This window comes from Acanthopagrus latus, chromosome 11 (assembly GCF_904848185.1).
Source record: "Acanthopagrus latus isolate v.2019 chromosome 11, fAcaLat1.1, whole genome shotgun sequence".
Taxonomy (NCBI): domain Eukaryota; kingdom Metazoa; phylum Chordata; class Actinopteri; order Spariformes; family Sparidae; genus Acanthopagrus; species Acanthopagrus latus.
The window spans coordinates 13,960,953-13,975,661 of record NC_051049.1 but is presented as its reverse complement, the minus strand read 5'-3'; the positions used below and the strand labels follow the sequence as shown (position 1 = coordinate 13,975,661).

Below are 14,709 nucleotides of genomic sequence, written 5' to 3'. Positions count from 1 at the left end.
TTTAAATTTTGCATTTGCATAAAACAAAGTCTAGTGTTTCAGTTTTGGCATTAATTTCTCAGTTTGCTATCAACACTGCTGCTTAAATATTTGCATTTGTCCACTGTATCTGTCTTTTGACCTTTAATTATGTTATGCCAGAAGGCTTATATAGCACTCTGACCTAAATAAAATACTTTGTTTAGATAAAAGTAAACACATCCTTAACAAGTCACTAATCTTGATCCTTGCCCTGAAAGTGCATTTAGATCGACAATGTCATCTGTATACTTCAGGATATACTGTGTCTCTGCTGACTTCGACTGTCATTATCAATTATACATGAGTGGTTAAAAAACTAAACCTGGGAAAACTAATGGAGCAAGTTTACACAGCCACCCGGTGATCTTCCTGATAAAGTGTGCACAATAATTGATAAAATGATTTGAAATGCTTTTCTGTGAAAACAAAATCAGCAAAGGAAGAAATTTTACAAATTAAAGCCTAACTTGTTTTCCAGATGTTTGTAAACTTCTAGGTGTTTCTTTAATGTTAGGAAGCAGAGTAGAAGTGGTATTGTTTACTCCTAAACCCCCCTTTTTTAGTTACAGTGACCAAAATATATAGAAACAATACAAAGAGATAGGGTTAAAGATAAGGTTAAAGCTGTTATTGGAGTTGCTGTACCTTGACCCACATGGCAGTATTATAATAATATTATACTGAATGAAGAACGTATTTTGTTTAGCTTGCTTTTCAAGGGTCAGGAGTCCAAGGTATAAAACAGAAATCAGAGGTAATGTATTTGTATCCTCCTTTTGATCAAGACATCAAAGAGTGGCTTTTGTTCTTGTGAAGACTGCCATCACTTTATATTGCTGTTATGGGTTGTAGCTTGAAAGTTGAAATGGTTCTGATGGTTTCATTTTTTCCATTCTGTTTTACTGTAAAATGTATTTTTTATGTGCAGGAAGATGAGGAAGTTTCATCAAAAAGACTGCAGCAGACTCTAACACAATGCTTCTCCCATTTGTAATTCCCTTTTCTTTGTTTTCTCATCCCGCAGGCTTGCACTGGAATTGACAACATTGCAGAGGCAATCACTCTGTTAGAGCTTAATAACTGGGATTTAGTGGTAAGTTCATTATCTGCAGGCCTTGGGCTTTGCTCTTTGACAGACAGGCTTAGTCCATCTAGAGTAGAAGTTCAAGAGGGCATTTAACATCCAATAACACAGACTCTCTGTTTTATTTTATGACCAAATCCTTTCTTCATTTTACCCAGTATGTTTTACGAAGCAGGTTGCCAGACTGCCACCCTCAATGTGGTGACTGTAAGAGGGAGGGTGTCCTGTGAGGTGTGAATGTGGACTTGAGAGACTCTGTGAGAAAGAATGTGCTCTGTTAAGTTTGTATGAATTCATGAAAAGTATGAAAACAAGGAGCCCTATACTGCGCTGTTCATATTAGAAGGGGTCAGTCTATATTTAGGCTGATGCTGGCAGAGGTTCAAAGCAGGCAGCAGCAGCAGCAGCAGCAGTCCAAGCAGTGGCAGGAAAGACAGTGGGGCCTGGGCTCACTGCACCTGTAAATCTGATGACTTGCACTTCCTCTGCAGTAGGTGGTAATTTTTGTAAACATCAACGACAACAAATCTGCTTGTATGCCTGTGTTTGCCGAGTTTGGCTGGGGAGTGTCGTGGTTAGAAAGCAGCATTTCCCCCAGGATGTTGTTTAGCAGAGCAGGAATTCGTTTAATTCACCCAGATCCAGATGCACCTTGTCAAAAAGTCTGAAACCACCAGTCAAAATACTTATTTTGCATTTATTAAGTTATATAATAAGTTATAATCAAATATGTTTTCCCTTGCAAATGATGCTATCAGCCTTACATTTTTAAGTGAAAAATTGAATCTTTGAAAAATACCCAGGAATTTCAGAATATCTTAGTATTTGTTTGTCCTGCTTTTGCATTAATGACAACATGCACTCAAGCTCGCATGAACCCCACAAGTTTATGTGAAGCCTGTGGACTCACATTATCCCAGCATGCTTTGACAGTGTTCCACCAAGCTTTTTGTGATGTCTCACGATGGTTGGCTTTCTTTATCTTTATGTGACCCCATAAATGTTGAGGTGACTGTGAAGGGAAGTCGGTGACGGTCAGGACTCCTCCTCGGTCTTCTTTTCTTTGGTCTCTAAGTAGTTCTTGCCAAGTTTTGAGCTGTGTTTTGGGATCTGCACTCCACTTCCCACTCATTTGTAGTGAAACTACAAAATACTATTACATTCAAAACAAATGCAAAACAGAAGTATTTTGACTAGTGGCCTCAGACTTTTTGACACTATTGTATGACATTTGCTGTGTGTAATACTCTTTCCTTTTTTCCCCTTTATTTTTAATAAGACTATGATACACAGACTATGATAAAACTATGTCATTCTAACCTCGAAACAAACAAAAAGCAAAAGGCTAGGCACAGCTAAATTAAAAAGTGAAACCTTCAGTGACCAAATACTCCTGATTAGCACTGCTGTGGTGTGTGCTTAGTCATGATAACTGCCACCACAGTTTGTGGCAACATGTCAACAGAGGCAGGGATAGAAGAAGACTGCTAACATGTAAACATGGATTTAAACAAAGCAGGATTTAGAATGCTCACAAATCGACTATGCAAATGTTTTATGAGGCAGGAAATGCGGTCTACCTGATGTTAGACCTCAAGAATGTAAAGAATGCATTTTAGTGAGAAATACTTCATGTAGACAACTTTTGTTTGTTAACAAGAAAAACCTGTAGGGCTCCTTTAATGTTTAGCCATCATACATCTCCCTTATTCAGTACAACAAGAGCAGGGGACATGGTTATACCAGCTTGTAACAACTTACTTAACGTTGCTTGTTTTGCAGTGAAGAATAGTGAATGTTCGAGAGAAGTCCAATCAATTGTGCAGTCAAACAAAAGCTTACTGCAGAGCTGACAGTGGTTACTGTCGTGTTTGTCCTCTCAGCTCTCTTTGTTCTCATCAGCCACACTATTTGAATGTTTCATCCTTCTCTGTAGCACTTGGATTCAGCCAGCAAACAAACATGATGTTACAGACTCGACTAAAGTGTAGCTGGTGTAGCTGGTTACATGTGGGCTGACTAGCTGGTTCAACCAGTCACCTCAGCAGGCATCCTAATAAAGCATTATTCATTTGACAAAGTATTTAGCAGTTCTAGAGCACATAATGCTCCTGGTCTTGCCATGAAAGATTTTCCAGACCAAATTTATTAGACGTTTTGAAATGGACTGCCCATCTCTTAGTTACTGTCAAATTAACTTCAAATTAATATGCTACAACATCTGCTAGTCTCGTTCAAACACATCATTTAATGTTTAGGCTATTACTCCATGTTTTGTCATTGTGTAGATTCCTAACACTGTTTTTTTGTTTTGTTTGGATAGTTTAAACTTTACGAATCCCAGAACAGTCTTTATATTCTCATTAACAACAATACAATATTGTAACTAAAACAAGAAAATGGCCTTATTGTGTTGTATAACATATTTCTGCTTTCATTACAGGCAGCCATAAATGGAGTCATACCACAGGAGAATGGAATCTTACAAAGGTAATAACCATGCTACCACACATTTAATGTAAATGAAAGAAAATTAATTGGTTGACTTCACAGCATCAAACAAACAAAATATCATGTATGACTTTTTGACACACTGTTTTTCTTGCTGCCACACTAGAATGATTATGTTCACAAAGCCAAGGAAAGATGAGTTGTGATATGGGAGTTATACCTATATACTATATAAAGAAAAATAATTAGTACAGGAGTAGGGATATATGTTACTGAGGAATATGTGCATGTGACACAAGTATATATCTCAAGTGTTGCAGCAGCTTTAAAACAGTGCAGGACAGAAAGCCTGATTACCTGAGAATTGAACTCCTCACCTCAGTGTTGACCAGGCATTGTGAAATTACAGGTTCATTGTCTCCCCTCATTTTTCCACAAACTTTGCTTTCATCTTAATTATTGTTGGTATGGTATGTACTCTGCTTAAATGGTGCAGTTAACATTTTGACTGTTTAGTGTATACAGTTCCATAAATATAACCAGCAAACAATGCTAACATACATTTTTCTGAGTTGGAGATCACTGCTCCTGCCATGGTTTCTATTCTGTTTTTTAATGGAGGAATAATATAAAAGACACTGCAACTGCAAGGAAACTTTCTGCCAAGAGTGGAGTTGTACACAGTTTCTGAATAGAAAAGGTTTTCTTAAAGAGGCTTTGAGCCCTTCACTTTCCTTCAACGGTTAGTTTACACTCATGAATGCACTGAGCTGATCTGAACCCACTCAAACTGGAGATGTTCTGTTTAACCGTTGTATTTTGTGTACACACTTGTGTGCATGTGTGGGCATGCATGCATGTACTTTAGTGTGGTTCAGGCCCTTGGGCCATGAGAATATTGCCGGTCTTTCTCAAGGGCACACATTGCTATGAATGGAGGCTGGCAGGCAGCGTGACCAGCAGCCAACACATTTACTAAGTGGCTGGCACTGGTATGAGTAGGCTGGCGTTGCCCAGTAAACAGACTCTGGTGACGTGACCTGAGCCTGAGCCAGTTGGAGGCTACGCCAACGCTTCTGTCTAAAATGCATCTCCCTTGTGTCCTCTTTAGTAAGCAGGCTGGGAATTATAAAAAGCTTGCTTTGTTGACCATTATCCACAGCTCACCAGGTCATCGTTGTGTATATTTTTTGTCCTCGGACATGATAAAAATGCTGATTCTTCTCTTGCACTCTGTCACTGATCAGACAGTTTGTCTGTGGATGAGGGGCTCAGCAGTTCTGTCTGCTTTGGGACACCTTTCTGACTGCACATGAGAGCAGTGCCATCTAGATGTGAGGCAGCTGGGAACTACACCCAAACAGCAACAACCGACAATTTAACGACCTCTGGTCCTGCCGTGCCAAGTTTAGGAGTAAGCACTTGTTCCGAGTACTCACACTATAAACTAGTATTTCTTTTCCCTCAGATGCTTTCAAGAATTGTAAGAATCCTCTTGGCAAGATCTCTCATGTTTATCCTTTGGTTTTTGGAGCCAGATCTATGCTGCTTCATCGGTCTCATTTATATAGCCACAATCTAGCCACAATACATTTCTGAAATGATAGTAGTTGTCAGTCTGGTTCATGTTGGTAGCTTATATTTTATGCTGAATGTTATCTCAATAGCCCTACAAAAATACAAGTCCATTAAATATTCCATATCTTTAGATGCATTTGTAGTCGTGCAGGAATGTTGCTAGGTGTGCGTCATCTGACACATTGAAATCCAGGGGTGACACATGACATTTTTGTCTCTGCAATACTACATTGTGAACAAAATAAACTGAACTTAGAATAAACAAAAGAAAAATTGCCTTCAAAAACCAACACACTGCTGTTCATTGTGTTCACAGTCTCATTCATCATGACATGCTGTAAAAAACAATCAAGGCTACAAACTTGGTATTAGTAATAAACTCTCATGGCCACTGTCAAGAATAATCAGCCCTGATTAAGTCTATATTTAACATAATTATCCATCAATTATCCTTCTACATTCACATAATTATCCATCCATTATTATAATGTTATCATGCACTTTAGCATCCTCCTTACCCCATTAATCTGCACAAACATAAACGGTTTGTAAGAGTGGCATTTAACAGTATAACAGGACACGCAACAGAAGTAATCCTGGCCAGTTCAGCCACAGAACAGCACCTCGTCCATTGATAATAGAACAGATTGGGAAGATGTAATCCACTAAATCAGTGTCCAGATGTTGTGTCTTGATATCAAACAGACAGCTACTGCTAGTTTTTCAACTCAAATTAAAGAGGGTATCCTGCATATGTATGAAGTATATTTCACTATATGTGTTTCACTGTAACTAACTTATTGGTCAGCCGCTAGTATGTAGTTGATAAATATAAGCTTATATTTTCATTATTCAGAGTAACTATTCTACTGGTCTAATTATGAATTTTGGGAATGATTTGAATCTTTAAATAAGGGCTTTGTTACTTGGTTTGTTTTTGTAACTGAAGTGGTGGGTGAAGGAGACAGTTGCAACGTGATACCATTCTGTTCGGTTAATCTCCCACCCCATTGGTCCAGCCTGTTTGTGGAGGTTTTGTGGCTGTTGACCGCCAAACCTACGCCTCAGGACAGTGGCCTCTTTAATTTGGTGGGCCAAATAAAATACAGCTTTTGTTCAAAAGCCTTAAGTCTGGCACTCTGTTCCTGCAAGACAGTTGCTGCTTACACTTCAAGTAACAAAGGGGACACTCTGCTCATGAGCTGGAGAAAAAAGACATTATTTACTGTGTTGTGTGAAACATGGGTCACACATTGAGCAAGCAGCAAAGAGAAAAGCACGAAGGACAATAAGACATTTGTTGTTGGTGGTGTAATTTTCTGTCTCGCAGAAACTGCTCTTGCCAGATATATGTTTCTCATAGCGTCTGAGATTTTTAAGTATGAAGACTGAGCGATCAATCTCCCACACGATCAGTAACCTTGTCACCTCTGTACAGTAACTTTTCCAGCGAGGCGAGCCAGGCCAGTATGTACGGACCTCCAAGCCAATCAGAAGCAGCCGATGCAGCACCAGGAGGTGCAGTTCCCCCCACCTCCTCTTCGTCTTCATCCTCCTCTCCTCCATCATCCTCGACTTCGGCATTTTGCCCCAGCGTCTCCTCCTCTCGACACATTGTAGAACGTCAGCCCCGCATGCTCAACTTCAGGGTGGAGTACCGACAGCGCACTGTAGAGCTGGTACTGGAGGAAGGCAGTACAGTCGGTGAGCACCACACACAATGATACACTATATGATCCATATAATGCTCAACATATCACAATACCTATTTGTGCACGATGTAACAATTTCCTATGCAATGATCTGTATGAATCTAATCTACAGGTGAAATCAAACAAATCCTTGAGACAGAGCTTGCTGTTCCAGTGTCCAAAATGCAGCTGAAGGGATGGAAGAGTGGAGATGTGTCTGACAGTGTGAGTTGATAGACCTTGAAATAAACGTTTGTCACAAAAATGCATGTGTCAAAACAGAATAGAGCACCAAGAACAGAAAAAAAACTAAAATTGTAGTCTTTTAAATTCTATTTCTCTTGTCTTTTTTTTTTTTTTTTTTTTTAAACTTTAATGGCTTAACCCAAATGTGGTCATTTTAAATGTAACAATTTAGCTGCATGTATCCCCAGTGTGTATTTATTTTCTGCCTTTGTATGGTTAGGTCATTTATTTTATTTATTTAAACATTTTTCAATCTTATTGTTTTTGTAATACTCATTTTGCCCACAAGAGGCTGAAGTACATCATAACCCAATGTTATATATAGGAAATGCGTTGTCCAAGAATTGATGTCTTTCAAGTCAGTTTAGATTGCTGCATTTTCTTTAAACAAAATAAACACAGATTGTGTGTTAGCAAGCTATTTAACATTACTGTCATGACTTGTGTTAAGAGTGCTTGATCCTGGCAAATGTTTATTTCACCTTTAAATCCACATTTAAAAAACATTTTCAGAACAAATTACAGTATTTTAGCTCTCATTTGCAAAGATTCACCTGTAAGTAAATTGGCAACTATTTGGATGACATAAATTTTTAAGAAAATTAATACCTGCATTTTCAGATTACAACTTCTTAAATGTGAATATTTACTCGTTTGTTTACTCTGCTTTGAGTGTAAATGGAAAATCTTTTGGTTGTGGACAAAACAAGATATTTGAGGACTTCATTTTGCATGTGTTCTGATATTTTATATTAAAACAACTAATCACTTAATCAATTGACAGATTACTTGACTGTGAAAATGATTGTTAGTTGTGGGGCTTCCTTAAAATTCAGATGTAGTCAGTCCTTGTTTATTCTCATACCTCCCGTTTGTGTGTGTTGAACCAGACGGTGCTCAGAAGTTTACACCTGCCCAAAAACAACAGCCTGTATGTCCTGACCCCAGACATCGCCCCTACTGCCAGCACCAGCAAAAACAGGTATTCAGCCCTGCCTTCAGCACACACTCACTCTTCTTTCTGTGTGGAATCTCACAATAAATCCCCTCTTCTACCTCCCATCCTGGTAGACATGCACTATAAAATATTGCAGGTGGTATGGATGTAGTAGCTCCTAGCAAACACCAGGTGGCGGTGTATGTCCAGTCATGGAGAAGATGCTCCAGAATCCAGCAGCAAATACCATTTTCATTGGTATATTAAGAGACATTTGACCTGCCAGTGCACATTCATTTTCTCGCGTCCATTGTGACATTTGTGAGAGGAGCGTCTATCACAGCAATCTCTGTATGTTGTGTAAATAATAATTTTCTCTCCCGCCTTTGTTTTAAGCCTGACATTGTTGCTTGCTCAACGCTGTTTTGCATCTTGCTCGTCAAAGACTGTGTGAATTCGATATCCACACTCCATGTCCATCATTTATTCCCTTTTCTATTTATTTTAAAAAGCACACAAGTCTTATCAGAATCATGACAGTACCCAGGGACGATAGAGATTTGTTCAGAAAGCTTCATTAAGCCAGTGTTGTCCATCCAGAGCGTGTTCTGTTCATTTTAGTGGATCCGTGGCAGTATTAGCAACCTTTGCTTTTGAAATGTCAGGCTGCTCAGATGTGAACTCAAAGCAGTAATACAATCACCAGTGGCAGCTGAATGTGTGATTGTCCTTTCATCAGCATCAGGTAAACATTGTCCAAAGAAGTCATATTTCTCCCTTCATTTCGCCTGTGTAATAAAGAGTGACCAAGACCCTTTTTATTTTTAATTTGGGCTTAAGAGGACTGGTATAAATAGATATGTGAGAGGGTACATTCATGTCTACGTGTAAGCTATTGTGTGTGTGTGTGGACATGTTTTTGATTGAATTCGCCCTGTGTTTGTGTGCATGTTGGCTTGATGCCGTTGTCCCTGTGTTGTATATGTGGATCACAGACAATTCTAGGCCAAGAGGGAGGTGAGGACATGCACTGTTGTTCCTGTTATTAAAAGGATGGCTCGTATTTTTAGAATCCTGTGTTACTCATCATTAATCAGCCTCACCGCGTTCATTAATCAGAGTGATGGATTATAGATCCGAGTGAGGACTACATATCACAATGTCTAGGAGCATCAGAAAATTTAATTAACAGGGAATTAAACCTTATTTTTCATTCAAAAGCAAATGTTGAACAGTTGACTTATTACACGCAATATTGTGAAGTGAATGGGTGGGTGCACAAACTGTTTTTTGTAAGAGTCACCCCAACATCCCAGTCTGATGAGTTCAAGTACTTTTTCATCAGCATGACTAGATAAGTTCCAAATGTGTTAATTTGAATACATTTAACTGAGTGTTATTTAATAAAGGTGCACAGTATTCAAACGTTTTTATTACAGGCTATTTATCTGTATCAGTGAAACTATAGTGGATAAATTCAGATGTTAATTCAAAGTCAAATTGCTTTCATGGGCTTAACAAGCTCGGCATCTACACACTCTGATACAGTAGGTAGCGGTATGCAACATCACAGTTTTGATTGCAAAATGCCAGTTAACACAGAGAAGGACAAGAAGAACGAGCAGAGCACGCGTACACATCCGTGCTGGAGGAAAAAATCTATATTTTAAAACAACAACTCTTATTCAAGCTATGGAATATTAAAACATCCATCTGTGCTGCCTACATCTTAGTCATTCAGACCCTCAGGTCTGCATAAAGTACTGGTTGTGAACTCATTTTTATAATCCAAAATGTGAACTTAATGGTTATATCAGAGAGATCTCAGAGCCACTGTGAGAGTTATTATCGGTATCAGCTGAAAAAAAGTTCCATAATTTGCATCCCCATCACTATCTAAGTATTGACCATTTATAGATGGATATAACAGTCGGTGTGAATATATATATATATATATATATATATATATATATATATATATATATATATATATATATATATATATATATATATAATTTTATTTATTTATTTTTTGGCATAATTTGTCAGTGCAGTCTGGTCAAGTTTTCATTCGTACTACAACCAAGTAGGATGACAAAAGCTGGATGCTCCAGTTGTCAGCTGACTGTTACTTCCTTATTTAATCTCCTCTGACTGCTTGCTTGCTAGCTAGTTTTCATGCACTGTTAATTATAAAAACACCTAAAGTATTTTTTACAGGTGACTCAATATGTAGATGTATTTTTTTGTCCAGTCAGTAAAATTTAGTGGGCTACTCTACAAGCTCACCATGTTACCCCTTCTCGCAACAGTAGAAGTGCACGTACCCCTGGTTGGGAATCAGTGTTTTCCAGGATCACTTTGGTCCCCTTACTATACTAGTTGCATGTTGTTATTAATATGTTGTTTTTTTATAAAGACAGCTGTCAATTTAAATGCTGAATTAAAACAATTTATATTTTTCTCATGATTCAGAGAGTAGTGAAAGGGTGCGAGGACACTGTATCTGTGTGAATTTTTTGACATTTATTGAAATTAGCCTAGTTATCAAAATGATAATTAGATTAGGTCAGAATGATAAGAGATGTTTTGACAACATTTCATAGCATTCCTCTTAGCTCCGTTGCCTGTGTTGGCCAGAGTTGTTTATAGCCTCTCACATAACGGCCCGAGTTTGTTTGTTGACAGTGGATTCAAAATTAAAATTGTACTGTAACTCTCCCCACACTTCCTCATGTTAGCAGCCAAGCAAGCATCCACATGTCACCAGAACACTTGTAAAAGAAGTCATTTGGCAGTTTGCCGCATTGCCTGCTAGTTAGGCTAAGTGGTAGCTATATTGTGTTGGCAGCTAATGGCCCTCATCTCCCCAGTCTTCCCTCCCTCGCTCTCGTCTCTGCCTCTCCTCGTCTTCTCACTCTCCCACCAACTGCTGTGTCTTTTTAGCAGCACCGTTGCCATTTCTCCAAGTGTTATCGATATCATTTTGGGTGTCAGGAGCTCATTATTCTGTGTCAGCTATTTTGGTGGAGGACATATGGGGCTGAATTGAGTGGGTGGTCTTCTGTGTGTATGCACATGCATTTGTGTTTTAAGTGTGTGTGTGTGTGCGCGTGCGCATGGTGACCCTGTTGTCATACTGGGAGAGGATAGGTGACAGATCACAGAGTAGTGGGGGGAGCAGTCCCCTGTAGCGGGACCAGACAAGCTGTTAGTTTGCAGTAAAATTAGTGTGGTCACACTGTAAATCCACAGTACGTGCAATTTGTGTGCAGTTTGTGAAGATTGTTGCAGTAGACAGAGCTCAGTGCCAGTAAAGGCCTTAACATGACATTCGTTGGAATGGAAGCACTGTCTTGATGAAGTGAAATTATCCTATCTGGTTCCACACTATCAGAAATAATCTTAGCTGTAATTGTCAGTCACGGATGTGTGTCTGTTCAAAACAATTATTTACTTGTACTTCAACATATTATAACAGACTCATTATTAATTTAAGAAACAAAATCAATAATTGCTTGTTTGTTGTTTTGGTGGAACTGCTCCTAATATATGAAAAACTGCAAAAACAAAACAGTACTGTACAATTGAAGACATGGCTGTAGTGCCCATAACAAGGAAACAAGGATTAAACTAGATAAGTCCAATTTATGAAAAGGCTGCAGATGCTGCCATATCCACGCAATAAAATTTATTTTCACACTAAAGAGAACACATAGCAACACCTAACATGAGGTCAACGACTGCACCTTTGTGTCGGTTTTACTTGACCTTCCTTCAAGTTTCATGCCTCATCCAATTTAACCTGCCTCTTCACTTGACCCCACAGTAGGTGATTTTCATCATTTTATTAACAAAGATGAATCGAAAACACTACATTTTAAAGGGGCTCTGTAGAACTTCTTTGTTGTGCTGGAAGCTGGTCATTAGTTGATGTTAGCTGACCGATTTTTAAACTAACGTTAGCTACTATGGAGAGAAGCGCTGAGATTGAGACAGTCTAGCAACCTAGAGAGACGGAGGTCTAATTTTGCACATTACCTTGCAATCCGTTCACATATGGCCCATAATAAAGTGATTAAAACATGTAAATTGCTGCGCATATTACATTGAGCCCCTTTGAGTGGTCTGTTTTAGCTTTCACAGCTGCTGTTTTTGAAAATAGTGACACCAAAGAAGAAAAACATTTAATTGTCACACAGCTTTCCATAATTATGCCCGGGCAGTCATTTAATTTTTCAGGAGGGTGGCACATGACAGACCAAATTACAGCCGGCCTCACTGAGATTTTAACTAATTTTCAGAAAGCTCCGTTATGAGGAGCTATAAAGAGTTTTTTTTTTTTTTTTTTTTAACAAAGTAAATGCACTCGTCAAATAAACGTTATACCAGGTTAGTTTTGCTTGGTTGGTATGCATTGCCAGTATTGGTCATTCGAAGTCAAGTTTTATAGAAGAAACTCAAAGAAGGAATAACATGACTATAACTCAGAGATATAAAGTTGCTATATGACAGTTTCTTCCTAGTTCAAAGGTTATTACAAACCACATTTGCCTACCGTGGTTTACTAGTGAAATACAGATGTATGTAATTCCGTTTTATGTTTTGGAACCAGGATAAATTTCACAAAGCATTGAAAGAAAACATGTATCCATTCTTATCCCCTCAGTATCAGTGGCCATGGCATCACGTCTTCAGTTGTCCCAGAACGTGATCAAAACTCAGTTAAAATGGCTCTCTTTAGTTATGTGATTCCAATAAGGTCAATACAATTGCCACCGTCACCTAAGCTGTACTTGTTTGTATTTGTAGTCTGAAAAGACAGTTATCCACCCAAATTTAATTTCACAATGTTTATTTGCTTCAAATTGTTGCTGAGTAAAAAATGCAAATGTCCCATAAATGGTAATATCCCTGGCAATTACTTTGTAGAGCTTGGCTCATGCAGATCACACACATAAACCAATCGGACTGATTAAATAGTGCAGCACTGTCATTATGATCCTGCTGAGTAAACTCCTCTTAGTTATCTTGTTTGATTAGAAATAAATCTTGAGGCTTTGGGAGATTTTCCTTTGAGCACCAATCCATCTCAGGTAGTTATTTAGTTAGCGATGTGACGTGCAGTGAGTACTGCAGTGTTAAACCCGGTCTGAAGAAGGTTCATCTTTGTGGCCATGTTGATGACTGCCTGTGAATACAAGAGGGTGTTGAGGAGGAGCTAATCTCTTGCATAAATGATGAAGGCCTGATGAATATTTCAATGGAGCCTGTTTCCTTCCTCGTCGATTCTCCGCTCTGCTCTCAGGAAGCCTATTTGCCAAGGAAAGGTTATTTTAATTTGAACCCTTGGAGAAATTTGAAATTGCAAAAAAAGATTCATTAGCTTTTGTGTGTGTGTGTGTGTGTGTGTGTGTGTGTGTGTGTGTGTGTGTTTTTTTAACTGCAGATTCCTTCTGCCCCCCCCTCCCCTCCCTCCCCTACCACCTTTCTCCCTTTCTGTGTCAGCTATCCAGCAGCAGATTCATGGATGCTTTAGGGAGATAGCTAGCCAGTTAGCTAAAGTAGCTCCTATTGGAAGTGTCTAACAGTTAGCATGCTGATTAACTTCGGGACAAGATGGCAGACCAAAACAGAGCAGAGCCCCAACGTTTTCGCATCCTTCTGCTTTGTTGTGGATGCAAATTGTGGAGGAGGTAAGAAGACCTTGTGTGTGCCTAATGACCTCCTGTGTACGTGTTAGAGGCAAAATGGTCTGTCGGCATGTACTATCCTGGTCAGCGCATTGTGTTTGTGTGCCGCTAAGCAGTTGAAACACACGCATGATGGTTGTGAATGTGTGTGTGTGTATGGGTATTTGTGTTTTGCAGGCACATGCCACATTGTGTGTGCGTGTGCATGTGTGTGTCTGGCAGTGCTAGTTTAATAAGGTCTAGAGTCTGCTCTGTGCCGCAGGGACTCACAGCTTAGGCGATGGGCTTACCTCAGAATGAAACCAATCTGTTTAGGCTGCTCTCCTCCCCTGCAAAACGCTCCATTTTCTCTGTCCATAAAGTTAAATGACATTTTCCTCCCGGCACCCTTATGCCATGTCAAGTACCTCCAGAGATGTTGCAGGCCAACCTGGGAGTCACAAGTGTGTGTGTGTTGAGTGAGAAAGAGACCTCTGAAGGAAGAAGCAAACAGTGGGACATCCACATTTCAACCCCGCTCTGCTTGAGGGGCCTTGCTTCTGTGAGGAGACAGCTGCTTTGAAAACGTCAGTGGTGAAAGCCAAAGGGATATTAGACTTGAAACATGGGTGTTTTGTTTATATATGAACCAGCAGGCCTCTGCAGACAGATGGGAAATGACGAGGAAATTATTCATTATGAATAGCAGTTTTTTTTCCTCCCTTTGAATGATATTATGAGTTGCTATATTTGTACTGTGCAGCACAATGAGTGATCTGATTTTTCAAAGTAAATCTTGAACAGAACTCCACCCACACACTCACCAAATGGCTCGTCGGCCTGCCATAAATGACTGATAAGATGTTCCTTCTTTGCTTGGAAGGACAGAGTAACACTTCCACTCAGTTTACCCTCTATCTCTGTCTATTTAGGAGTCTAGCTGCCTGCCAGCAGAAGCTCGGGACTGTGTCCAAACATAATCATGATATTAGCTAGATCCTTATTTATGTGTCCCTACCCCTTCCATTT

The 14,709-nt window shown here is 39.2% G+C and overlaps 1 protein-coding gene across 1 annotated transcript in view; it reads left to right on the top strand.

Moving 5' to 3' along the window:
* Positions 1–14,709, top strand: part of faf1 (Fas (TNFRSF6) associated factor 1) — a 65,560-nt gene that overhangs the window by 1,527 nt on the left and 49,324 nt on the right. Inside the window, exons 2-6 of the mRNA XM_037115323.1 lie at positions 1,046–1,114; positions 3,549–3,595; positions 6,573–6,838; positions 6,959–7,050; positions 7,962–8,053. Of these exons, the coding sequence (XP_036971218.1) occupies positions 1,046–1,114; positions 3,549–3,595; positions 6,573–6,838; positions 6,959–7,050; positions 7,962–8,053 (566 nt within the window). The remainder of the gene's footprint in view (positions 1–1,045; positions 1,115–3,548; positions 3,596–6,572; positions 6,839–6,958; positions 7,051–7,961; positions 8,054–14,709) is intronic.